This window comes from Pristis pectinata, chromosome 12 (genome assembly GCF_009764475.1).
Source record: "Pristis pectinata isolate sPriPec2 chromosome 12, sPriPec2.1.pri, whole genome shotgun sequence".
In the NCBI taxonomy this organism is placed as follows: domain Eukaryota; kingdom Metazoa; phylum Chordata; class Chondrichthyes; order Rhinopristiformes; family Pristidae; genus Pristis; species Pristis pectinata.
Window position 1 is genome coordinate 16327087 of NC_067416.1, and position 27000 is coordinate 16354086.

Genomic DNA, 27000 nt, shown 5'->3' on the forward strand with positions numbered 1-27000 from the left:
TATAATACTGGGAGTAGGAATTTAGCCAGTTGTGTGCGCTAAAGTACACTGAAGTTACTGAAACTAAACTTAGCACACAAGAGAAAGAATTTCTAACCCCAAGAATTTCTAACCCCTAGTGTTTCTGCTCAAATGCAGTTTTCTCAGTGTGAAAATAGCATAACTGAGTAATTTTAAGTACAAACTATATTCAGTAGAACTAAAGTTCTGCCCTCTTTTCCATATGAACCATTTGCAAAACTAGACAGGCCCTCTGTGTAAATTCAAAACCACTGAGTGTTTTTGCTAATCATCTTTGTTTGAGGAACATAAAGCCTGTTCCAAAACATTATGTTGGATCTTTTGGGCACAAGGATATTAAAAGATACGTATTGAAAGGATCTGTAATTTATTTGAATTTACTAATGACTTCTATGCCATAATCTAACTAGAAAATAGTTTAGTATGTTTTTAAGCACCCATTTACAGTTATTCTATATTAATTATTGACACTATAATTTGAAATTCAATATTTTGTGAATAAATGTTGCACTAATCAAGCACTATCAAGTTATAATTCAAGTAGTTCCTATTTTTAAAACAAAATTATTTTCTAAAATGTCACCCAATGGCACTAGTTCACAGCAAATTTACAGTTTAGGGATTTGCAAATGATTTTAGGTGGAAGTTCAGGGTAAGAAAACAAAATATAAAGCAGGTACAACATGTGCCAGAGTCTCTGATTGTGCCCCAAGTATTCTATCCCTTGACAGTCAAATTAAATTACTCTGTGATTACGATATACAGACTTGAATATGAATGCCTTTAAGGATTCTCATAGTGATTACGAAAAAGAAAGAGTAGATCCACCCTTTTTCTGTATTCTTGAACAATACTGCCTCACTTTGCCCAGTACACAGTGAAGAGATTGTTCAGAGGAATGCATTTTATCTGAGCAGAAGGCTCACGAACCTCCACTCAACTGTGCAGTTACTACAAAGGAAGCTATTTTCTGTCCAGTTGATGTAATTGCTACTCTCACCTTACCAGATATAAAATAAGCATTTTTAAACTGAATTGTTGAAATACCAAAGACAATTATTTTTGGCAGTTTTCAAAGTTTCCAATTTAAAAAGGCACTCAGAACTTACGCAAGTTAATTTGCACCATACAAGTTGGCAAAACAGATGGTCCCACTGATTTTAATATCTGCAGTTCAGTACTATTTGTTTGCTTTGTACACTCTTAGTTTATGTGAATCTGACTTCATTGTTGGATATCACGAGATACTAATTAAAATAAAAACTAACAACAGGCTTAAATTACTGTGTCGATCACAATGGAAAAACCCATCCAAAAGGTTGCTCTATTGACAGAACCTTAGAGTTCTTTCTTCTGGTTCTTCTCAACATCAAAGTGCCAACAGCACCTGCAGAAACACTTATAGGCCCTGGGGAAGTTCCCAAAAAATTTGGGCTGGTGAATGCCACAAATGATTCCACCCATATCTCCTCTACACAAATGATTCCACCCATATCTCCTTTATTCTGTGTCTGGGAAATTCCAATTCCTTTTGTGCAGTAGAGGGAGAATCCAATTATAATATAACATACAGCATTCCTACCATTCCAATAGACAACTTAAACACTTCTTTATCTCAATGAATGAGAGTTTACTAGTAAGCCCATTTTGTAAGGAAGCTCATGGATGATAATTTTACCTGAATGAAAAAGAGTTTTGGTTTCCCTACAAGGGTCTTGCACACGTCACCTCGAAAGAGAGAAGTAAGTGTCTTTATGGGCATTGGTCCATCGGTGCCATAGATCTTGCCTTCATCGCCATGGCTTAAAAGGATACAAGCAAAGCATGCACTGTTGCTGTGGTTTTCCTGAGAAACTAAAGATGTAACATATTTAGGTACAAAAGTGGGACACTCCAGAAAATGTTTTCTCTTTGGATAACCAAGCACCATCTTTCGTACTGATCAACATAAAATTAAATAGGAACTGTGGAATTACAAGAAAAAATCAATTATTGACCCTTCCTCCCACATTGAACATGCCAGCAGCACTCTGCCACAACTGCAACCTTACCTGATTATCCTTCTCAACAAGTCAAAGGACAACTGCTACCCTTTTAAAGGTCATCATGTTAGACACTTGCAGATAATTAGTTTATTGGTGCCATAATCATTATAAATTTTCCAAAAATGATTCTTTTAAAGTAGTATAAAGAATTTTGATCAAGGTTTAATTGTTACTTTATTTTCTGATCTTTTCATTTCTTGAATTTATTGATGTTACATTAATGACTTTGTTACAGCACATCCCATTCACTTCTCTAATTTCCATTATTTCACACTCGGAACCTTTCAGCAACTGTAACAGTACAACTGTAAGTGGTCAACTTCTCCAAACCAATGTCACCTTTATGATTTTCCTCCTCCCACCGCCCACCTGCCCCACCAATGTCTCTTACCCATCAGGTATGGGTCGAGTTTAATGGCACCACTAGACACTTCAGTCAAATCACTAACTTTCTTTTTCAATCTTTTTATTAATTTTCAAATTAGTACAAAATAATATATAACATTAGTAATTATACATATGGTGCAAAGAGATCAGGATAACAATCATAACAGTTAATATATATAATCACAAGGAGTAAAAAAAAGTAATCTAGACCTCCTGCTCTCTTATTAAGTGAACGAATACAAAAGGAAAGATTGAAAAGAAATTAAATTTAATTATATGAAAGAACCCCCAAATCAAAAAAAATATTGACAATAAACCAAAAATAAACGAAAACTTCAAAATAAAACTGGAATGATACTTCTTCAATTAAAAAGAAAAAAAACATTATCATGTTGTCAACTCCGCTCCTCTGTATTCAAGGGTTATTGAAAGGGATCTGAAAAAGTTCAGCTTATATCATATGGAAGTATTGAATAAATGTACTCGAAACTTCCTCAAATTTAAGTGAAGGATCAACAGTACTACTCCTAATTTTTTTTAAGTTTAAGCATGCTATAGTTTGAGAAAACCACTGAAAAGTGGTGGGAGGTATTGGATCCTTCCATTTGAACAAAATGGAACGCTTGGCCATTAATGTGACAAAGGCGATCATACGACGAGCAGAAGCAGATAAATGGCGAGATTCCATCATTGGTAACCCAAAAATTGCAGTAACAGGATGAGGTTGTAAATCAATGTTCAATACAGATGAAATAATGTTAAAAATGTCTTTCCAATATTTTTCCAAAAGGGGACAGAGCCAAAATATGTGTCAGGGAAGCCACCTTCGAATTACATCTGTCACATATAGGATTTATATGATGATAAAAATGGGCTAACTGGTCCTTGGACATATGGGTCCTGTGAACCACCTTAAACCATATCAGAGAGTGTCTAGCACACATTGAAGATGTACTAACTAATTGAAGAGTTTTCTTAAATCACTAACTTTCTCCTTACTGATTTAGGCAGTCTGCATTAAGAGATGGACAGCACGGCTGAAATTGATCCTGATCTTATTCCTTTCCAATCTCTCTACATTTCAGAAGGGGTTAACACACAATTGTCAGAACATTTGCCAACTCTCTCTCCTTGGTTTGGGGAAGTGGACCCATTTTTACAATGCTAATTTGTGCCCCAGCAGAAATTACTTTGTTTTTTTTGGAAGGTAAAGTTTTCAGGTAAGTGGCAACATTTTTGTTCTGGTAAGTTGATAAGCCAGAAAAATATCACATTCAACAAATCAATGGCATTATAGTGAATAACAGCACATTTTAGTGGATAACTGGGAAAACTACACATTCTCAAGGCAAGTTAAAAAAAAATTTCTGCCTTTTCCCAATTGTCCATGTTTCTATTTAACTTATCACTTAAAAGGGAACAAAAACAGAAAATGCTGGAAAAACTCAGCAGGTCAGGCAGCAGCAGTGGAAAGAGAAACAGTCAATATTTCAGACCCAACCCAGGTCTAACGAAGGATTGCAGACCGGAAATGTTTTTGTTTCAGATTTCCAGCATATGTAGTTTTTTTTCCATTAAATAATCTACTTAGCATTTTATTGTTTACCTAATAGACAGATCTAAGTTCACATGGTTTCCTTTAAGCAAGGACAACAAGTGCATTCTAAAAAAAGATAGGGAATAAAATTAATTCCAAAATAGCTTGGAATATCAGTGCAACACAAGAAAGTACATGCTTAAAACGTAAAAATTAGTATACTGAGTAGTGTCAAAAAGATAAAGCTGTGATTAGTTATTATTGCTTAATTAAACTAACACAAGTTTGAACATTTACTCACCATCTTGTAGTATCCTCTTCATCTGAGAACAAGTCTGGTCATTTAAAACAACAGCTTGGAAACCCAAAGAGCTAAAACACCTGAACAGATTTCCAGCATCAATGTCTGTGCCATTACGCACATTCATTTCTAGAAAACACAACATACATGACCAGAATAGCTAAAGTTGTCAGAGTAAATGCAAACCTCACAATAACTTACAATAAGTCTTCAAAAGTTATTGTGAATACATGTATGATTTTTAGTAACCTTTGATCTTTAAGGAAGTGAAGTCTGGGAATTTGGGCATAGCTTAAGGGAACAAATACAAGGAATCAGTCGTGTTTTGGAGACAGAAGCTTTGTCTCAATGTCGTCAAGTTGGAGTGGGGTGAAGAGTTATGATCATTCAAAACAGTTAACTGCATTCAGAGAAGTGTACATTTATTTAGTTTATAAAGCTACTGGGCAGTTTGACTGTTTAGTGCTTGTGAAGGTGAAGTTAATTTCTTGTTATGATTTTGCTTTACTGGAAGCAGTGCAGGTCAGGGAGTTGCAGGTACTTGCTTGGTCATGGTGTCCAGGGATTTATTCTATTATATGTGGTTTACATACAGACATTATATTTGTTATGTTCATCCAACCTTTTTGTTTTGTTTCTAAGATATGCATTATGTGGGTTTTCCTACTCATTCAACACAGACTAAAGCTAGTCTTCATTAATGTGGGACCTTGGGATGGGTGTACATTTGCAAGGCATTGAGATAAACAACATGGAGACAGGCTCTTTGGCCCATCTTGTCCACACCGACCAAGGTATCTCCCTGTGCTAGTCCCACTTGACTTCCTTCCACCCATATCTTTCCTATCCATGAACCTGACCAAATTACTTACGTTGTAATTGTACCTGCCTCTACCACTTCCTCTGGCGGCGGCTTCATATACCCATCACCCTCTGTGTGAAAAACTTGCCCCTCAGATGCCTTTTCAGTATTTCCCCTCTCACCTTAAACCCATGCCCTGTAGTTTTAGGCTCCCCTACCCTGAGAAAAAGACTGACCATCCACCATTTGAATTGCTTTCTACAGAGAGGCAGGAAAGGTATCAGCCAGGAGTCAAACCAGCTTCCAGTACACACACCTGTAGGTTTGTTTACATGTGTGCTACTTGCAGAATTGTGCAATGATCTTTGGCCTTGTAATATAAACAGTTATGTAGCTTGAAAAAGCATGACGTAAAAAGAGGCTGGCATACAAACAATGCATCACTTATGTAGCCAGAAAATAGGCCTACCATTACTTGACTCTCTCCCAGCATTACCGATATTCCCCGTCATTAAATAATAGGGAATTTTTTTTCAATTCCAGATGCCAATGACTGGAAATAGCAGTGGATAGCAGGAATGCCAAGCCTCTTATCTACAAGGTAAAACTCCCGTGCGATATCCCAGAGGAAGTTGGATTGTCAGTGCAAGTACTAGGTGCATGCTTTACTCCACTTCATTCTCCTGTCACTTTGTCTGGTGGGGTACTCTGAGAAAAGATCTTAAGGCTTTGCCTGCTCCCTCTTCATTAAGTGGAGGGGTCAGAATAGTCCAGCTGTCATTTAGGCAAGTTTTCTTTCCTGGCATCAGGAGTTTTGAATAAGAAATTAGCTTGGAGTTTTTTTGTATGGCAGCTGGAATTCATCATGATGCAATGATTGTAGGACACTCAGATAAGTTTGGATATTGTGATTCACTTTACCTTAATTGTCTACTGGGCTATGAAACAAGATTCAATTTTTAAATTACCCTGAAATCATACTACCTTGCAATTTCAGGACTAATGTTTTCAAATCCCAATATGCTGCTCATTCTCCACATCCCTCACCAAAACAGTAAACCCTCTTTTCAAGTACACCAACTAAATCTGAAAGCATAAAATTCTGGGTCAGCAAATTCTACATTTCTAACTCCTGCACCACTACATATTTTCCAAACTACTTTTATAATATTTAATTGGAGTTGTCACAATTACGGGAGGATTAATCTCCTTTTCTTCATTTAACCATCTCAATTATTTCATGCTTTATATTTCCTAAGAGGTGAGGACATAAAATTAAGTTTGCAGTCTTTCATTCTGACAAGTCCTTCATTCCAAGTTCTGAACTTTTTCTATGTTACTAGCACTGTATTACTATTTGGGGTGTTTTGACTGAAAATTATATTTCAAATGACATCTGATCAATAACTACATTGCAGCAGTACTTCTTCAGTTTTATATTCTACACCTGATAAAATGCAGCATTATGGCCCCCACGCTCTCTGTAATATAACACTAACTTGTCTTCTATTTTCCCCAACTTTGACAAAGAGTCTTCGACCTGAAACCTTAACTGTTTCTCTTCCCACATGTGCTGCCTGTACTGCTGAGTGTTTCTGGCATTTCCTGTTTTGTTTTATTTCAAATTTCCAGCATCTGCAGTTTTTTTTGATTTTCACTGTAGCCACTTTGATCACTTCTACCTCTTTCCGCTGACTTTAAATAGTAAATGCATTTGAACCCAAAACTCAGTTATTTACATGTGTTTAGCAATGAACAGTGCTTTCCCTATTTGAACCAAAATCTACAACTTCAGGTAGCTTGCTTTCTCGGTGTTAGAACAGGCCAGGTTATCCAGCTGTAGTATTGGCTCAGTTTTCCTCTCTCCATCAGCACCGCTGGGTATATATACTGGGCATATCGTACAGCCCTGCATTTTGCAACTTTTATATCCCTTTGCGCATGTTCTCTAACTAGTCTTGGGCAGGCATGGTAGTGTAGCGGTTAGCTTACTGCTATTACAGCACCAGTGACCCGGGTTCAATTCCGGCCACTGTCTGTAAGGAGTTTGTATGTTCTCCCCGTGCCTGCATGGGTTTCCTCCAGGTGCTCCGGTTTCCTCCCACATTCCAAAGATGTTCGGGTTAGGAAGTTGTGGGCATGCTATGTTGGCGCCGTAAGTGTGGCGACACTTGCAGGCTACCCCCAGAACACTCTACGCAAAAGATGCATTTCACTGTGCGTTTCAATGTACTTGTGACTAATAAAGATATTTTCTTATCTTTTTTTAAATCTTAAAAGACCAAAGAATCACATTCTCTCTCCTTAACTGTCTGTTAATCCGGCAACCAGATGACCATTTGCTGTTTATCTCCAGAGCAATCCTGGCCTTACCCTATCAGATATAATCTCTTTGTCCTACCACCCCTTCCTGCAACTTTATGCTAAATTATGTGCACTACTTCTCAGTTCATACTGAAACAGTAAGTCTGTTACTCTTACCTCAGAAGCTGCCTGACCTGCCAAGTGTTTCCAGCCTTTTCTGATTTTATTTTGGATACCTAGCATCTGCAGTTTTTTTAACTTTTATTTCCTTGTTTAGATTGGATTCCATTCTCCAGTTCCCAGATTCAAATGATACAATACTACTGTCAATTGCTAAAATGAAATGCAACTTCCATCTTTCCCTTCATTTTTTTTAAAAAAACCCTTTTACATCCTTTGTTAATTTTCTATTTCTGTTTAGATCACAACAGGATTCAGAAGGGACATCAGCAGGCCTTCCTCAGCTAGAATAATGGATTACATGACAGGAGAAAGCCAACTCAGAGAACAGTAAAAATGCATTCAGGAAATAACTTGCAATTTTTTTTGCATAACGAGGTATTGGCATGCATTTGTTTTTGTAGTGAACATTACATGTTTCCCCCAAGCTCTAATGGCCAAACAATAATCCATTGTGAGGGCAAAACATTACTTTTCTTAACCAGATCCAGTCAATGAAGCTTAATAACCTCTCAAAACACAGTGTGGATTGTTACAAAAGTAATACAATACCTGTTACATCATCAAAATTCTTATTATTAATAATAATGCATTTTCCTAGTATTTTGAAGTTCATATTATACAGGAATGTGGGTGCAACAATCCGTGTGTGATGATCAGCTATTTCAGGATCCTGTCCTCGTTCATCTTTTGTTTTTTTCTTACTGTATGGAAAATAGAGAAAAAAAATGTTACAATGCATGAAATGTATTATGCTCAAAATGCTGTTTTTCCAGCTCCTCTTAATCCTAATTGGCCTTGTGTGATAGAGATATTTAGCTGCTTATGCTGGAGATGTGTTTAGCCTGGCCCATTTTAATGCTCCGAATGCCACACTTTGAAGTTAATTAGTGGTACTTGAGAATGCTTGCTTAATTGGTAGCTATTTATCAGTTTCATTAGGGAAAAAGCTAGGTTCAAGGGAAACCAAAGAAAATAACTGGCAAAACTTCAATCCTGAAACACTGGTTTGATTTTTTGTTTACGTGAAATTACTGCATTAAACCCGAGCTTTTCATCTGATTTACTTGCTGAATGCATTGAGGGATCTAATGCCAAGAGAATCCAGTGAGAATAGCTGTGCTAGATGGTGGAGCAGCAGGGGTGGAGGTGGTGTCAGGGTCAGGGGAGTTGGGTGGAAGGGAGGCAAGGGTAATGACAATTCTGGTTCTTGGACCTATATTGCAAACTCTTGATATGCCCACATCCAAAGGGTTCAGAATGCCCAGTAAGCATGGTTCTAAATGGGTTTGTACTACTGAAAGAGTGTGGGAATGGGCGGTCAGAGCCTGACAATATCTGGGTGAGAAACAAATGTTGGGAGATCCACAATGTTTGGATGGAGGTGATGGGTTAAATTGTGGGACTGTGCGTCGTAAAAGGTGGGGGTCAAGGAGGAAGGTAAGTAAGTGACTTCCTTGGCCAGTGACCCACTCCAATATTCTGCTGGGAAGACCACATTGTCCTGAGATTGCCAATGATAGGCTGTCCTGGGACAGAGGTACAAGTTCCCCTGCACTGCTACAAAGGAGTGTTGCATGGGGGATGACACCAGCAACACAAGGGTAAAGCAGTCCTGATGCAGAGTCTCGACCCGAAACATTAACCCTCGCTTTGCCTCCACAGATGCTGCTTGACCTTCTGAGTTGCACCAGCAGTTTGTTTTTTCACTCCAGATTCCAGCAGCCATGTCCAAGGATAAAGCACACCCAGATGTTACATGGTCCAATTCCCAGAGTGAGGCAAAGTAACCCAGAAGTGGTCATTATAACATCACACTTTGGAACAAAGCAAAAGCATTATGAATTTCAAAGCATAAGTTCCTTGAAGTACTTCCTACATTTTCAGAAATGGGCAGGTGTATAACAATGTCCAATTACTAGGTCAAAGAGTCTGTATGTAATGATTAGCAGAGCACTTAAAAAAAACGTGATTCCATTTTTCAGTATCTGGGCAATGGTGAACAAGTCTGCATTCACTGTCAATCCCTAACTGTCCTTGAGAAAGTGGCAGTGAGCCGCCATCCTGAACTGCTGCAGTCCTTCGGGTGAGGATACTCCCACAATGCTGTTGGGTAGAAAGTTCCAGAATGTACACCCAGTGATGATGAAGGAATGGTTACACATTAGGGATGGTGTGTAACTTGTGGTATATACAAAGAAACAGAGCATTGCAATACCCTGGCCTCAGAAGAAAGAGACTACCATGAAGCCTTTTAAATTTTACCAGCTGCTCCAGGAAACCTGCTATGATCTATTTCCACCCCAACTTTGGACTGTGAACTAGGCCAATTTGTCTTGATTTCTCCTGACGTAGTCACCCCACATAGAACGACAACAGAGTATTCTAGAAATCCTACTGTACCAGATAATGAAGACCGAATTAGTCTACTCCTAAGGTACATCTTTATCCCAATATAAAAACATAAAAGCGTAATTGCTAAAAGCGAAAACCTCAACAAAAAGAGAATTCAAATTTTCTTCAGGCCGTGGCCACTCCTCAACTGTACCTCCCTTTGTAAATTCACTCAGAACTTTCAGATATTCAGATTTCTACATGAAGTTACAAATTTGTGTAGAAAGTAGAGCCAAAAATGGCAGATTTTTAATGGTAATGATGAAATTAAAGATTGTTTTTTTATTCAATGTTCCATATTTTTTCATCTTGAATTGGTCACTCCCCACATGAAGCAGTGAAGAAATTTCTCCTCAACAGTCCTAAGTAGATAGCTGTTCCATTCTATTTTTCTTTTTACTACCTTTATGTACTTTTGTTTGTGTGCTATCCAGTCAGATTATGCAATACTTAAGCTTTTCACTGTATCTCGGTACACGTGACAATAAGAAAACAATACTAACACAAGGGGGTTATGAAGAAAATTATATGAAATAAACAGAATAATTATGATCTGGAATTTATGGCCTCAGAAAATGGTGGAAACAGAATCAGCGTTTCCAAAAGGGATCTGGATAAGCACATAAAAGAGAGTAATTTGCAGTACAGTGGGGAAAGAGCAGGAGAATGGGGCCAGATGGATTGCTGTATACATTTGGCATAGACTGGATGGGCTGAATAGCCTCCTTCTACACTTCTATAATTCTTTGCTTCCACGGGAATAAAAGTACTAATTCCATCTAGCCTTTTCCAAGGTCATACTACAAACAGAGATCAAGTAAAATGGGCCAACTCTCGCTGACATACGAGAATCCGAGATGGAATGACAGAATGGTTGCCAAGAGGCAGGAGAACGTAGAACTGGGGGTACATGGAGTGGCCATTTAGGACTAAGACGAGGAGAAATCTCTTTAGATATGGGACTGAAAATCTTTAGAGTTCTGTGCAAATACTCAGTCCCAGAATATATCCAAGGGTGATGTATATTGGACACTATGGGAACCAGGCAAGAAAATGAATGTGCGGCCATGATATAATTGATTCAGGGCAGGCTTAAGGGGCTGTATGGCCTCCTCTCTGCCTTCTTATGTTTTCAGACAAAATATTGTCTAGAACTGTAGAGGTTCAAGAGAGGTTTAGTGTCAGCTAGAGCAGCAATTATAGAAAGGGATTCCCATGTCCAGAATATAAATAAAGTGAACGATACATGTTCCTGTTCATCATATTAGGCACTATTATGGAGCATTTTGTCACAGAAAGCCGCCACTTCGTCTTTACATGACAATTCTAGCATCCGTTTTGATGGATTATCAGAATAATTGACAAGCCATGCATCTTGCTATGGTGCTTCCCATCTCTCCTTTAGGTTTCCTCACAAGAATTAAATCTTTACGTCTCATAACAACCCCCAGTTAGGTTAAAATTATAAACATCCATGCATTTTCTGTCATGTAAAATATTTCTGGAGCATTGAGGAGGACCATGGTGTGCATATTCATAGATCTCTGAAGGGAGCAGGTTTTAACTTGACACTAGAGCAAACCACTCAGCCACGTTAAATGTGGAACACAATTCTGATTTCATTGGAGGAAGAATGTGATGGACAGAGCACAGATTTGTCAGACATCGAGGGGACTAAAGTGGATAAGATAGTAATGAAGGCACAAGGAATGCATTTCTGCACTGAGCGGTGAAAAGAAGTAAGATGTCACTTAGATCACAGTGGACCCTGATGACCCAAACAAAACCCTAAGGGACCAAGTTAAATGTGAAGGGTTTGCATTGGGTGTATATTCTAATAAAACAGTCATATTAGGATTGTGCTGGCCTAATCTGATCCAGGTTAGGATAATTGCTTAGAATTATTGCACATGCCCTTTGTTGTTGATCAATATTTGGCATTTCATCCTCAAACAGACCAATAACATGTTTAAGATGGTTACATTTATTGGTATTGCTTGGGTCAGGCTGGGTAGGGCGTGAAAAACTTTACAAGTACTTGGGCCCAGGTGAGGTTTTAACTGGACACCAGAGCAAGCCTCTCAGCCATGTTAAATGTGGAACACAATTCCAATCATTTCATTAGAGGAAGAATGTGATGGCAGTAGATAGAGCACAGATTTAGCAGATGTTGAGTGGACAAGAGGATTTTAGTATCAAGGGAAGACTGGCCAAACTGGGAATGTTTTCTTTGGTTAAAAAAAGTTGCCAGAGAAAAGATTTAATTGGGTGCATAAAACAGAGAGGACTAAATAGAGTGATAAACTCATACAGCATGGAAACAGGTCCTTCAGACTACAAGGCCCATGCCAACCATCAAGCATACATTTACACAAATTTTAATCTCCCCACTGATCCTACCACTCATCTACACATTAGGGACAAGTTGCAGTTACCATTTAACCTAGCAATCTGAGTGGGATAGGTAGGACTTATTACCCACGGGAGAGAGGGAAAAAAAAGAATCACTAGTGGGTCATGGAGATTTGGAACTCTGCTTGAAAGGCAGGGACACCCATCGCATTTATAAAGCCCTTGGAAAAGCACAATGTGCCTTAACTATCAAGTTGCAGGGTTGAAGAGGTCTCCTCCTGTGTTATAAATTTCTGCAGTTTTATGGAAAAAATGATTCAAACTTTGTCCAGCATTTAATATTCAAACAAACCATTTCAACATTTACCTCTGTATTTTCGAAGGAGCAAATGAATGGGAAGATTTTTTTTTAAATAAAGTAATATTCTGAAGCATGATAGCCTAGACCAATTTGGAATCACCCAGATACCAGGTTGACACATCTATGGGAATATTTTGGCTTCCTTTCCCATAACTGTGATCATTTGTCATGAACAAAAGTGTTGAGACTTTAGCCACAATGAATGAGTTTCAACAAGGAACTAGTTGAACTTAATCAATTGATCCTTTAAATACCAGTTTGTCTTCATGACACAGGCACAAGAGAAAACTTGAAAAAAATTGGCGTGGATCTTCCATATTTCATGCCAGAATTCACACAGGGACTTACTTATTTTTCCTCATGGCAGTTTGTTCCTACTGCTGGCAAGGACCAGAGCCGTCCATCTATATCTGTATCTACTGTATAATAATAAGTTTTATTTCTAAATAAATTCGGTCCCGAGTGTTGCTGAATGGGTTCTGAATACAAAAGACAACCACAGCAACAGTTCTGACAATTAGTGAACCTGGAGGCAGAGCCTCACCATTTGTCAAAGCCGTTCTGTGCTCAGACAATTCCTACATTACGTAGACCCCTGCCAAAATGCTGGGAGCCGGCATCCCATTGGGAGGTTGTCCCTCGGACCACAATGGACAAAGCATGGTCATGCCCTATACATGGAGGACAGCAGGAGGAAGCCAATGGTTTCAGAGGAATGGAAGATTTGTCCCAATAGGTAGAGCTGCACAGGCAATGTTCACCACCATTTCAGTAGAGCTACACAAGTCACTTTATTGAATACTCAGATTTATTTCTAGGCTCAACATTATCAATAGTTCAACCTTTTGCACAGTTGCTAGTTACATTATGTCATGTACCTTCTAAAAGGGATTAAAGAATACCTCAGCAATGAAACACTACGGACCACCTCTTGCACTATTACCATGGACTAGTCTCTGGTAGTGTCTTTTTTTTGCACTAATGTCTTGTCTCTGCAGTCTTTTTTCCCCTCTCTCTTCAGTGCCTGGTATAATTTAGATTCTGTGTGTTGTCTGTAGCTACGTGCCCGTGGTGCTACTGTCAGCAATTTTTTCATTGTACCTGTACCTCACTGTAATTGTGTATATAACAGTAAACTAGACTTGACTCGAGCAAATATTAGTTCTTTAGTATTACCCTAAGGAAATCAATGAACAAATATTAAGAGACAAAAGACAAAAGCATTTGAGTGATCAAATTTTAACAGCCAGGTAAAAGGCTAATTCAATACAAAGTCATTTGGAAAGAATTTAAGAGAAACAAATATGTCTAGTGGAGAACTAAGAAATCTGTTTTCCAAACTATCATTTAGGATTTATTCTCAGGAAATTTACTGTGTGGCAAGTTTTTCCTTAATTACAGAAATTATTGCTAATAACAGTTTTAGCCACTGTTGTTATACAGTATTCTACAAATATTGCATTCCCACAGTGAGTGAGTCCATGACAACTTGGAATTGGGCCTCCAAATTTGTGAAACCGTTCACTAAAGTTTACAAAGAGGTTGGGAGAAGATTAGAGAAGCTTCTTATGGTGAATCTTAAGTGTAAGGCCCAATGTACAACAATGAAGGTTCACAGCAAGATCCTCGAAAACATGGATCTATTCCCATATTTCAGGATCCACTTCTCAGTGAAGACAGATAATTTGAAGAAATTTACCAATGCTTTCAGCGATTTAGCACAGCCTTTGGCCAACTGGATGTTTGAAGATCCAGACCTTATACCTGGCATGAAATGCATGGTCTACCTGGCAGCAGTGAGATTTGAACAACCTACAGCAGGCATTTCAAAGTCTTGAGATACACCATAATGCTGTCTCTGCACAATCCTCCACATTCACTCGAAGGATAGTTGAACCAATGTCTATGTCCAACATACCCAGCATTGAGCCCCTAATTACACTCAGTTGGCTCCATGGGTGGAACAACACATTTCCATGTCTGACACTTGGCTCCCAAAACAGATATTACATTCTGAGCTCTATCATAGGGCGAGATTACCAAAATAAAATCAAGGATATTCTCAAAGCCTTTCTTATAAGAAAAATAAAGCAACATCCACACCGATTCCTGGAAATCTCTGGACCTGGATCACTCATAGTGGAGGAGAAGCATTTGGGATATTTCAGAGAACTTTAAGCACATGGAAGCTCAGGATAAATGGCAGAAACCTCATAAATTAACCTTTCACCTGACTAGTCAGGTACTTCATACAGAGTCTGCAGGTTCCACATTAGCCACCTGAGAACTAGAGTGGAAAAAAGTCATCATCAATCCCAAGGGACCACTCAAGAAGACGATGATAATGCAACTCAGCATATAATAAAAGTTTTTTTTAAGTAAATGTTATTGGTAGAATCTACTCACCACTGTACAAACCACTTAAAATATAATGCTTCTATTGTCACACTGCAGCTAAAATTCATTTATAATGTAATCACGTTGTGGAGTCACAGAATCTTACGGCACAGAAACAGGTCCTCACCCCACTGAGTCAAGCACCCATTTACACTCATCCTCTCTCGATCCCATTTTTCATTCTCCCCATGTTACCATCAACTCCCCCCAGATTCTACCAACCACCTAGATCCTGGCAGCAATTTACAGAGGCTACTTTAGTAGCTAACCCCCTAATTAGTTAACCTGCTCCCCCAAATGTCTGTCTATCCAATAAGATTGCATTTTCCTCAATTCAACGTGCCAATATTTTGTCACAAGTTTCGAATGCAATGTGTTAAATGCTATTGGAAAACAGACCATTTTTTTTTCTTTATTCACTAAGGAACCTATCATAATTAATATGGCCATTACAGATGGCCAGTATATTGAATATTCAACTCTATCTGGGTATTTAAGGATTTGCTGCCAAGTTAAATATTTACCAGGTGGTGTTGGGGATGGAAAATGCTGAGGTTGCCCTCTAAACAACCTTAACCCAGGTGGGGAATTGTTCTGCCCTGCTGACTCACCCTAGTCTTACAAAGCGGCAGGCTCTGACTTTACTTCCTTGCTTTCCACTCAGTAAAGTGCACTGAAGATGAGATAATCACTGGATAAACAAAAGGGGAATTAAATTCAATAGTGCCAGGAAACAGGGGTGTCGTGAAAGCAACGCACAATTAATCCACGTCTTTTTGGTGAAGTGCAGGAAGCAATGACAAGCCTGGGCAGCAGGGGCCCCACAGTGGGAACGATGATTAAGGCTAGCCTGGGTAGCTTAAAAGATGGGAGGATTACAGAATAATACAGCAAGGAAACAGGCCTTTTGGCCCAGCTCGCCCATGCTGACCATGGTGTCCCAATAAGCTAGTCCCTTTTGCCCGTGTTTGGCCCATATCCCCCTAAACCCCTCCTATCTATGTACATAGCCAATTGTCTTTTAAAAGTTGTTATTATTGTACCCGCCTCAACCACTTCCTCTGGCAGCTCATTCCATATATGCACGACCCTCTGCATGAAGGAGTTACCCCTCAGGTCCCTTTTAAATCTCTCACCTTAAACCTATGCCCTCTCATTATTAGTTCCCCTTCCCTGGGAAAAAGACTGTGTGCGCTCACCCCGCCTATACCACTCATGATTATGGTTGGAGGTCCTGGTCGAGCATTCTATGAACAAAGATAAAGTGGGGAGCAAGGAAAAATAGAGCAAAATTGAAGAGTGCGGCTTCTACTATTTTCAGACACTGTGCTGGAGACCTTGGTGGAAAACAAGAATGGTTTTCTGTATCTGCAGATGCCTCCAAATATTCACATGGAACACAGTGAAAGCTGGCAGCTTTGGAGATCAATGCCAGAAGTTACGCTATGAAGACCCAAAGCACTGCTGCAAGAAGTTCACATGGTCAAGGTCAGTGGACACATCTTCAAATATCACTTCCTGCCAACCACAGCAGTGGTCTCACACTGTGAGCAATGTACCACATTATCTTCAGTCACCTATAGCTGAGACTGTGGTATGTAGTGGGTTTGAAGCCACTGAAGAAACCACATCTTCTTGATCAGCTCTTCTCATATTCCCTATCTTTTCCTCAACCCCACTCTTTCTTCTGATTTACTAGTCGAAGGTGGAGCCAGCACGCTCCCTTTCTCTTTCCCCAACTCTCTGCATTCCTTTTACACCCAGAACTGCATCTTAGCAAGGCACTGAAGGAAGGTGAAGATGGTGATCTCAGGCTGATGTTCTTCTTCCCGAAACCAAGCAATGGTACGCGTGAAAAGTCTCTTGGACCTCTTCACAAAAAAACTGCTAACTGGACCTTGAAGCAGGATAAGACATTGTCAGTGGCTGTCAAGTTGATCATAGGAAGGGAATTTTGCACATTTATGTGATGATGAAGGCATAGAACTATTTCATACGCTCTGGCACCACCTCAGCTACAGACACTGCAAACCATTTACACAAGCAGGAAAGTGGGGTGTACACATGGTCCCAGACTGGGGACTGCAGGAAGAAGGGTAGGGCAGGCACCAGCTCTAGATAATGGAGCAACCTCCTGAAGGTGGCCAATTGAGTATGCACAATATAAAAAAATTTGCTACATTGGCAAGTATGTCATAGAGCTGGTACTCACGGTCATGGAGCAGTCTAGCACCAATTTGGTACAGGGCTTTGCAGTGCCTGGAGGCTTGCTTTTCCATCATAGAAGTGATGACCAATTCTGTTCCCACTTTAGTGGTCCCAAACAATGATACAATATCTAATGACAATATCCAGGTTCCATACTGGAAAGATTTGGTGCTTCTGTGTGCCAGTTGTCTTTTCTATGACAATGGAAGTTCTGAATGGTTTTCATTACACTACATGAATGGTTGCCCTGTTAGATATTGAAGGAATGGGAGTTCTTCGATTCCCATATTGGATAGAGTGTTCACCTGCTGTCAGCAAGCAGTGCGCACAGTCAATACTGTGATGTACCTTAGGCAGGCCCGAAATATCCACAAAACTGTGGGTCACTCTGCCTCCTTATATCTGGCAAGAGAAAATGAATGATTTGATTGACCTTTCTTTGAATAGAGAGCCTTCCTTACACAACAGTTGTTGCCAAACCGTGGCAAAACATTACAAACACTTTCAGTCCTTCAAAGGAGCTAAATGTCCAAAATTCCCCTCCCATTATCATCTTGGTAGCCACAGACAATGTCTTTCTTGTCCTGCTTCAAGATCCAGTTAGACAGCAGATTTTTGTGAAGAGATCCCAGAGACTTTTCACACATACCACTGCTTGCTTTTGGGAAGGAGAATGTTTTTATGTTGTACGGCTCTATGACTAATTACCCCGTGCGGCTTGTGGAAAATTTGCCTGAGAGTCCTTCTCACTCAGTAGCATGTCCTGCACTGCCTGCACCTGAACAGCTGCAGAATTCCAGCAACTAGCAAATAAACTGCAAAAAGATGGGCTGTGTTGCTGTTAAGTAGTTGAATTAGGAAAAGGACAAGAGATTCCACTGGATGAACAAGTAAAATCTGCTGATACAAGAGCAATACAATTCTGCATGACACCAGGCACTGATACATGTACCTCCTAGACCATATTGTCTGCATACTGTTCTCCGCCTTGAATAAAAGTATGCATTACAGGCATTTCAATTCAGCAGTGTGAAACACAAAAGAGACTGCCAAACTAGGTTCCCAGTTGCCTGGAATCAGCCTAACAAAAACACCCTCCAGCATCTCGGAGTAAATGAACACTCTGACTTCCTGCTGGATGACTCCTCACTTACTGTAATAAACATTCAATCTTAGATATGCAAATATTTTATCGGTTGGGAAAGTACTGATTGGAGAAAGAATGAAATATTGGCAGAGGTCAACAGTTGTGCTAATCTAAACCACTCTCATGCATCTTATCACTGGGAGGCAAAGTATATTTGGAATTTGGATACTTTGTAAAGTAAATCCTCCCCTCCATTAGTCATTTACTGCATCACAGTATATTTCTCCTAACAGAAAAAGTAGAAATGGAGAGTACCCTTAAGTCTACTTTTATAGAGGAGAATACTAGAGTGACGAATGGGAACTTGGTTGTAGCAGTGGAGGTACAGAAAGAGAGAGAGGCAAGAAACAGACCTTTGAACTCTCTCCCTCGCACCCCACCACTCCGAAAAATGTTCCTTTAATCTTACCTCTAACCAATGAAGTATCCATTAATGACCTGGCCTTTGCTCGATGCAATGTTTCTTAGAGCTGACCAACTTGGTTTCATTGAAAGATGCCCAAATTTAACTAATTTTATTTTGTATAACTACTCTGTATTTTAGTTTAGAGCTATTCCTATATTTGACATGAAACTATACAAATCATTTGCAACAGACACTTGGTGAAGTGGGAAGGCTTTCTTCAAGTACTTGTGAAGTCATCAGGCTTGGATTTAACTCAATGAGACCGGTGCATTAACAGTATCTTTAACACTGTTGCTCAGCTATTTTGCTGACTCTATTAACCAGGTGTCCAACCTCAAATTGGAGGCATAAAAGTCCTGAAGTAATGGGAAATGTTATTTGTGAAAGAACAAAACATTGCCAGAGGTCTGTTGGATGGAGTGTAGTCAATGGTATTGCTCAGAGCCAACAGAGGATTAAATAGTGAATTTCTCATTCTACTCTAACCACAAGTTCTGTTAACCCTCTGTTAAAATGAAATCATCCAAAGTTCTGCTGCCTGTGTCCTAACTTGTGCAAAATTCTACGCTGACAAGATTAACTTCTGGTAAAGTTGTGCCTTATTTTTTTGTTTACAAAGATTCTCAGTCCCATTTTCATTTGCCCTCATGCCCTCTATAATCTCTTGGGCCCCTACCACCTTCTGAGAAAGAGCTGTGATCCTCCATATCTGGCCTTTGGCACATCCCCAAGCTCCATCATTGACAGTAGCACCTTCAGCTGCCAAGGCCCTTCATTCCAGATTTAAGAGATAAATCATAGTTAAAAGTATAAAACTATAATTGAAATATAAGAAAAGCTCAGATGCTGAAGAGCTGCAAACACCTTTTTCACATCAATAATCCAACTAGCAAAAAAAAGTTCACTGAAATAAAATATTTTCTTCATGCTTTCTCTATATATCATTAGACCTTTTATGAATAAATATCGAAATAATACCATAAGACATAGGAGCAGAATTAGGCCATTTGGCCCATCGAGTCTGCTCTGCCATTCGATCATGGCTGATTTATTTTTCCCTCTCAACCCCATTCTCCTGCCTTCTCCCCATAACCTTTGACACCCTTACTAATCAAGAACCTATTAACCTCCACTTTAAATATACCCAATGACTTGGCCTCCACAGCTGTCTGTGGCAATGAATTCTACAGATTCCTCACCCTCCAGTTTAAGAAATTCCTCCTTATCTTTGTTATAAAGGAATGCCTTTCTATTCCGAGGCTGTGCCCTCTGGTCCTAGACACTCCCACGACTGGAAACATCCTCTCTGTGTCCACTCAATCCAGGCCGTTCAATATTAGGTAGATTTCAATGAGATTGCAACCCCCCCCCCCCTCCCCATCCTTGTAAACTCCAGCAAGTACAGGCCCAGAGCCATCAAACATTCCTCATACATTAACCCTTTCATTCCCAGGATCATTCTTGTAAACCTCCTCTGGACCCTCTCCAATGCCAGCATATCCTTCCTTAGATATGGGGCCCAAGATTGCTCACAATACTCCAGATATGGTCTGACCAATGCCTTACAAAGCCTCAGCATTGCATCCTTGATTTTATATTCTAGTCCTCTCGAAATGAATGCTAACATTACATTTGCCTTCCTTACTACTGACTCAACCTGCAAGTTAACCTTCTGGGAATTCTGCACTAGGACTCCCAAGTCCCTTTGCACCTCTGAATTCTGAATTTGCTCCTCATTTAGAAAATAGACTACGCCTTCTAACAAAGTGCATGACCGTACACTTCCCTACGCTGTATTCATCTGCCACTTCTTTGCCCTTTCTCCCAACCTGTCCAAGTCCAAGTCCTTCTGCAGACTCCCTGCCCCAACACCTATCTTTGTATCATCCGCAAACTTGGCTACAAAGCCCCCAATTCTGTCATCCAGGTCATTAACATATTACACGAAAAGTAGCGGAGCCAGCACCGACCCCTGGGGAACACCACTAGTCACCAGCAGCCAACCAGAAATAGGAGATTTATCGCAGATATAAACATAAAGCTTTAAAACTGATCATTGTTTCAATTCATTCTACTGTCTCTCTTTCTCTAAGTGCCTCAATTTTTACAAGATATATTTTGTTTGTAGCTTTTGAACCATAGTCACTGTCTGCACATTTCTGCTGATACAAATTGTTTTCTATAACAGCAGCAGGGAGGCAGATTTCCTTTGGAAGGCAGTTTAATTTTCAGTACCTGTCATTTCAGCAACTCCATCATAGGGCAAGATTTCTTAAGCAGGAGGTAAGGAGAGCACCCCCCACCCCCCAAAAAAAAACTCTCTCCTGGCAGTCTGTGGGACAAGAGGAGTCACGGTTCCCAGCATATTGGCTAGAAAGGGCAGGAAATTCTGTAGCAGAGGTAGGAGGGGTTTGCAAGCATAAAACTTAATTATTGCTTTTATATGAAGAGGGCATCAATTTATATGGAGCACATTACTTTCTCTCTAAATTAGATCAATTCAAATTCATTGTGGACTTGTAATGATACCTCAGCCAAGTACTGTGAAGAAACTTCTAATTAGCACCCTGCAAAACTCAGTAAATCCAAGATATAGTTGGCAGTTTTCTCTCTACTGTACTAAATAAGATGCTACTGTTAAAATAGTTAGGTCACTCTTCAATTAAGAAAGGAGAAGCCAATTTTATAACGCAGCTATCGAAGAGTTGCAACAATTTACATAGTTACTTTAATGCAGCAAAACATCAAAGTTGACTCACAGAAGCATCATCAAGCAAAACCTGACACATAGCACACAAGGCATTGGTAGGACAAAGAGCCTGGTTAAAGAGATAGGTCTTAAGGCGCATTTTGAGAGAAGGAAAGAGCAAGTGAGGCTTGAGGAAGGGATTCTATGCTTAGGGCCTTAGCAGCTGAATGATTAGCTGCCAACAGTGGAGCAATTAAGTTCAGTGATGACCAGGGTAGTACAGGTCTTGGAGGATTGTAGGGCTTGAGGAGATCATAGAGGTAACATTAGGGAGAAATTTGAAAACAAAACTAAACATATTCTGAGTCAACTGGGAGCTTAGTGGTGATGGATGAATGGTAATAGTAATAAGTCACATGTGGAGTCTATGACTACTTAATGCACGGTAAAGGTATTTACGGCTTTGTTCATTTTAATGGCCTGGTTCTGCTGGATCCAGCACCTCACCTGGAACTGCTGCATGTCCACATTTATCAGGGAAAGATGTGGCGGGGGGGCTGACTGAGCTGACCTTCCACATCTGGGAGGGATCTGGTGAGGCAGAGCTCGACTCCAGAAGTGGCTTTGCCCAAAGAAAGCTTCAATCGGAGGCACTATTGTGAATAGTTTCCCATCAAAGCTGGAATGCTTCAAAGTTTTTGAATATTCACAAATATTATAATAATTGTAAATAATGCAAAAGTGATACTTAAAGTTAGTTAAAATCTCATCAGAATATTTACAATGAACTAAAGAGTAAAATAACTTAAAAAGAAGCACATAATTTCCTTGTTCTACAGACAGAGAATGCCTGTTTAAGTGATCAGGGTGATCTTCTAATCCAGTGTATTGCTGGGAAATTCCAGGTCAGGGCTTCACCAGTGGAGTTCAGAGACAGCACAGAACGACAGACGTACCAGTATCCATCACTCAGCTCCATAAACAACTTATCTACTTGTGAGGGAGTGCCTGAATGGTGAACCACAGGTCTTAGCTAGAGTATTTCAGCCCAATGATATGCCTCTTTTGGCCCTGATAGACGTTCCAGATTTCACTGCCATAGTTCATTCGTGTGTAAAACACACTAATTTCAGTGATAACAATCCAATCCCCTCAAGTCTGCGTGATGGTGAAGTTTATAATTAAGAGAGTCTTTACTTATCCTTGACTACTCAGCAGGAAGTCTCTGCAATGTCACAGCAATTAGTGAATTTAGTTTCTTCACAAAATGTGTGGGGGATGAAATCTTCCCCTCCTTCTTCAACTTTGTGTTCAAAGTACAAACCCTGCTGCTTCTCTATATTACTTATATTACGCATGCCTTCAAAGCTAGGCCTTTCAATCTTTTGAGGTATTTTCCTTTAAGAGGGCGTTGGTTGGTAATCCTATTGTATTGTACTGCACTGCCCACCACTGCAGGAAAGTGGTACTTCATCTGTAAAGATTCCTGGATCTTGGTAGACAAGCTTAAATGGTGGAAGATGTAACACACCCTTAAAAGTGGAGATTATACCAGGTTTTTGTAACTGGTATCCAGTCTATGAATAGTATGAAACTATAAAAAAACTATAACAATAAAACTAAGTCACACTAAAATTTTGAACATTACAGCTGTAGTTGCATCTTCTAAAACTTGTTTAAAGCAAAGCAATTCAAGTTATTTTAATGACACTTTATGGCAATTGTGTATAGACTTGAACAGGCAATAAATAGGCTATCCATAGAATGGTAACGATTTCTAATTAAAGAACATTGCAATTATAAATGGTAATTGAATAAACTATTTTACTTCTTGGACTTCTGATATCAACAAGAACATAAAACTTACTAATGATAAAACATCGTCAGTTTGAGAAAACAGATTAGCAGTTTTTTTTAAGGAGAACAACTCAGATACATTGTTCTGAAGTGGTAGGTCGATGGTCATGTTAATTCAGCAACTCTCTGTCGGGATGATATCTTTCATAAATTTTGGCAACGCATGTGTGCAAAGCATCTGATCAGGCTCACGTCATTTGGAAAAAGCAAGGAAGACAAATGGAGGGGAGAGCCTCCTGAGAGAGGCCTCGCCATGAGCTGGCATCAGTCCAATTTACTTTTGTTTAGAGGAAGTGATGTGTGTTGTAGCTTATAACATTGTACATTTGACTGCACGGTATCATTTCAGGAATTGTAATATCAATCAGAGCATATGAAAAGTCTGAGATCACATACCTAGATTCCACATTAATTGGTACTCCACTCTGCATCTGCAAATCTTTTTCCGGCTATTTGAAACGGCAACAGACGAGAAAACTGTCATGCTCCACCATTACACTGTGTGACACTGAATAATGGTGCAAGTGAGGCCACTCAACATGTACAAATCCCCCGAGTCAGCAGCAGGTCACGCTGGACTTTTCTATAGGACTATTCAGAGGGCTCCCTGTGACTTAACAACCTGCTGAGGTCATCCAGGCCTCTTACACCTTTGCTGACAATCACAATGCTGATTGAGACTATTTTCTCGATAGTAAATTGGGTGAAGAAAGCCTTAAATATAAAATCACGTGAATTTTATCAGGTAGGTAGGATACACAGTTTCTGACATTATTGAGTTTACAAATGTTTCTTTCTATATTTACATTATAAAAGAAGCAATATTCACTGCTTACATTTGCTAACAAATGAAGCATTTCAGAAAGTAAGGAAGTAATATTAATCCATCTTTCGATATTGTAGCAATTAGGATTGGCAACTACATAGGAAGTCAAATTATCTGTACCATAAAATGACTCCTGACACGGTCAGTGAAAACTAATCACAGTAATATTGTTGTTTAATTCTAGCTTTGAACATTTGACACAATATAGGCAAAGTTACAAAATTTTACACTGAAGGAACATAAAAGGCTTTACCGTAAAACGGGTTCACGTCATTACATCTTTTAAGAGAAAAACTGGATAAATCTTTGAAGCAAGAGGAAGCTACAGGGCGAAGGGTGATGGAAGGACAATAGGGCATTTTAAAATTCTGTTATGGGATGAGCGCATTGTTGGAAACACCAGCATACTCCACCCATCCATTTGAGGTGGTAGTGAGCCAGCTTCCCGAAACATTGTATGCAGGTGACGGTACCATCCAGTTAAAGTACTGCCATAATGCTGTTGGATATTGAGTTCCAGGATTTAGATCGAGGAGCTGTGAGAGAGGCTCCCAGCAGAAGAGTGCTATGATGAAGGAACAACCAATTCATCTGGTATTAGTTTTCGATGAACAACTCGATGACACCAAGTCAATGGGCTTAACGAGCGCTCTGGTTTTATGGCACTCACGCATTACTTGCCCAACAGTTGAGCAAGCATCTGATAATGCCATCTAATTTATGGGGACTAAAGGAAAACCAAAGAGATAGTAGAAGAGTAGAAATTCCGAATGTAACTCCCCTGTCACCGTTAGATACCACAGTGCTCTTTAAAGCTCATATCCGACATCTTGAAACCACATCGGCATGTTTCAGATTTTTCTTTTTATTGAATTTCGGGATTCTATCCAATTCAAAGCAATGCAGAAGGTGGCAACACATTTCCATTACCGAACCCCATTGGTCTGCTTAACGTTAGAGAGATATGACCGGGCCATCCCCCAATACTGCACCATTCAAAAGGTTTAAATAATAAAAATACAGGGAAACTAAGTTGGTTGTTTTGCCTCCCACATATAGGCAGATGTATCCCCAAGTAATGCTTAAGATGCTTTCTACCTCTGTCCACAGTGAGACAAGTAAGTAAATGACTAGAATACAAGAAAGTTCGCAAAAAGATTGGGTATTTATGAGACTATTTTGATATCAGTTCAGCAATCTCACAGTTGCTTTCTGCTTCATGGGTATTTTTACTAGCATTGTGTCAGTGCTGGGTGACAGGATCCTTTTCACCTTCTGCTCTAAATACTCCGAGATAATCATCTGATCATGCCTGATTGGATACCTCTCCCACCTTGCTCTAAATCAATGTTAATGCCATCATTTTATTGTTGCTGCACCTAAGTGAATCTCTGGTTCACCAACTGTATTAATAATACCCTACAAATTAATTAACACAACCCATCAGTCTGTTGAATCAATTAGTGACATTTTACTATGTTAAAGTTGTGCCAAATTTCCCTTATCTGACCTGCTTTTGTTTAAATAATTCACTTCATATTTCCTGTATTCTTTGTCCTTTTTGCATGTCATTTTGTTTCTTCATCTTGGCTAGCACATAATCCACACAAAGAATTATATTTTAATAGTTACTAAGAATTGACAAGCTCCATAAGTTCAAAAGCCATACGGTACATCTCCTTGCCTGGGGCAACGGTAATACTGATTATCATTTTTGACTGAAGTGAAAAAGCAAAAAGCTGCAGATGCAGCAAATCCATAATAAAAATAGTAAATGTTGAAAATACTCAGCAGGTCAGCCAGCATCTGTGGTGAGAGAAACAAGTGTTGATGTTCAGGTCTGATAAACGATCAAAGAACTGAAACATTAACATTGTTTCCTCACGACAAATGCTGCCTGATCGTCGGAGTACTTGCAGCTATTTCTGCTTTTATTTCTGTTTTTGACTGCTTATTTTTTCCCCATTGTTTCAAGAGATGAGGAAAGTTTACAGCTTACCTGAAAATTTGGAATCTTGATGATCTGTCTGGCTTTGCATCAACAGAATCCCCAAGCGCATCGTCGTCCTGTTCTGTAACTTGCACAGAATGGGAGTCTTTCTTTTCCTCCATATCTGGTTCATGACAAAGTTTAAGTACATCTGAATACTTATTAGAATGTTTAGAAGTATAATAATTGAAAATGATATTTAATCTGTGAAACTGGATAATTATAAACATATTTAACTAAATTTCTAAATATATCAAATGATTTAAATGCACATCCAAAGAGCAAAATGACACGTTATATTAATGTCAGCTAAATGCATTATACTGATTTACCTCTGCAATACTAACTGAGCTACAGCAAGAAACTATATATGGTGAAGGATTGGACTAAATGTTTTCTTCCAATGTCTTAATCCTCCATACATTGTTAACACTTCTTCCTTCTCCAATCCTGGTCTGATTTATAATGAACAAACATCCACTAGCATGTTTAAAGGAAGTATCAATGTGTAGCAAACAGCTGGGACAATTTTTCCATCTCTTTTACCTGTATAATGTTTTAATGGCATCGATTGATCCAGGTAAGAACACCATATTATGTAGTCCAGACTGATATAACAATTCAGTGCCAAGGTGGTGTTGCAATGCACTCAAATATTGAGAAAGATATTAATTGTCACAGTCAAGTCAATACAAACAATCAAAGAAAGTCTAGCCATATGCCCCTCTCTTAACCAATAACAACATTAGTTCTTCACAGAGGCAGCATGACCTGCTGATTATTTTTAATATGTTTT

At 39.2% G+C, this 27000-nt stretch overlaps 1 protein-coding gene across 1 annotated transcript in view; it reads right to left on the bottom strand.

Moving 5' to 3' along the window:
* Positions 1–27000, bottom strand: part of casp7 (caspase 7, apoptosis-related cysteine peptidase) — a 40372-nt gene that overhangs the window by 7204 nt on the left and 6168 nt on the right. The window contains exons 2-5 of the mRNA XM_052027369.1: positions 26214–26328; positions 8130–8281; positions 4292–4420; positions 1700–1875 (exon numbers count right to left, since the gene is read on the bottom strand). Coding sequence (XP_051883329.1) covers positions 1700–1875; positions 4292–4420; positions 8130–8281; positions 26214–26326 — 570 coding nt within the window. The 5' untranslated portion in view covers positions 26327–26328. The remainder of the gene's footprint in view (positions 1–1699; positions 1876–4291; positions 4421–8129; positions 8282–26213; positions 26329–27000) is intronic.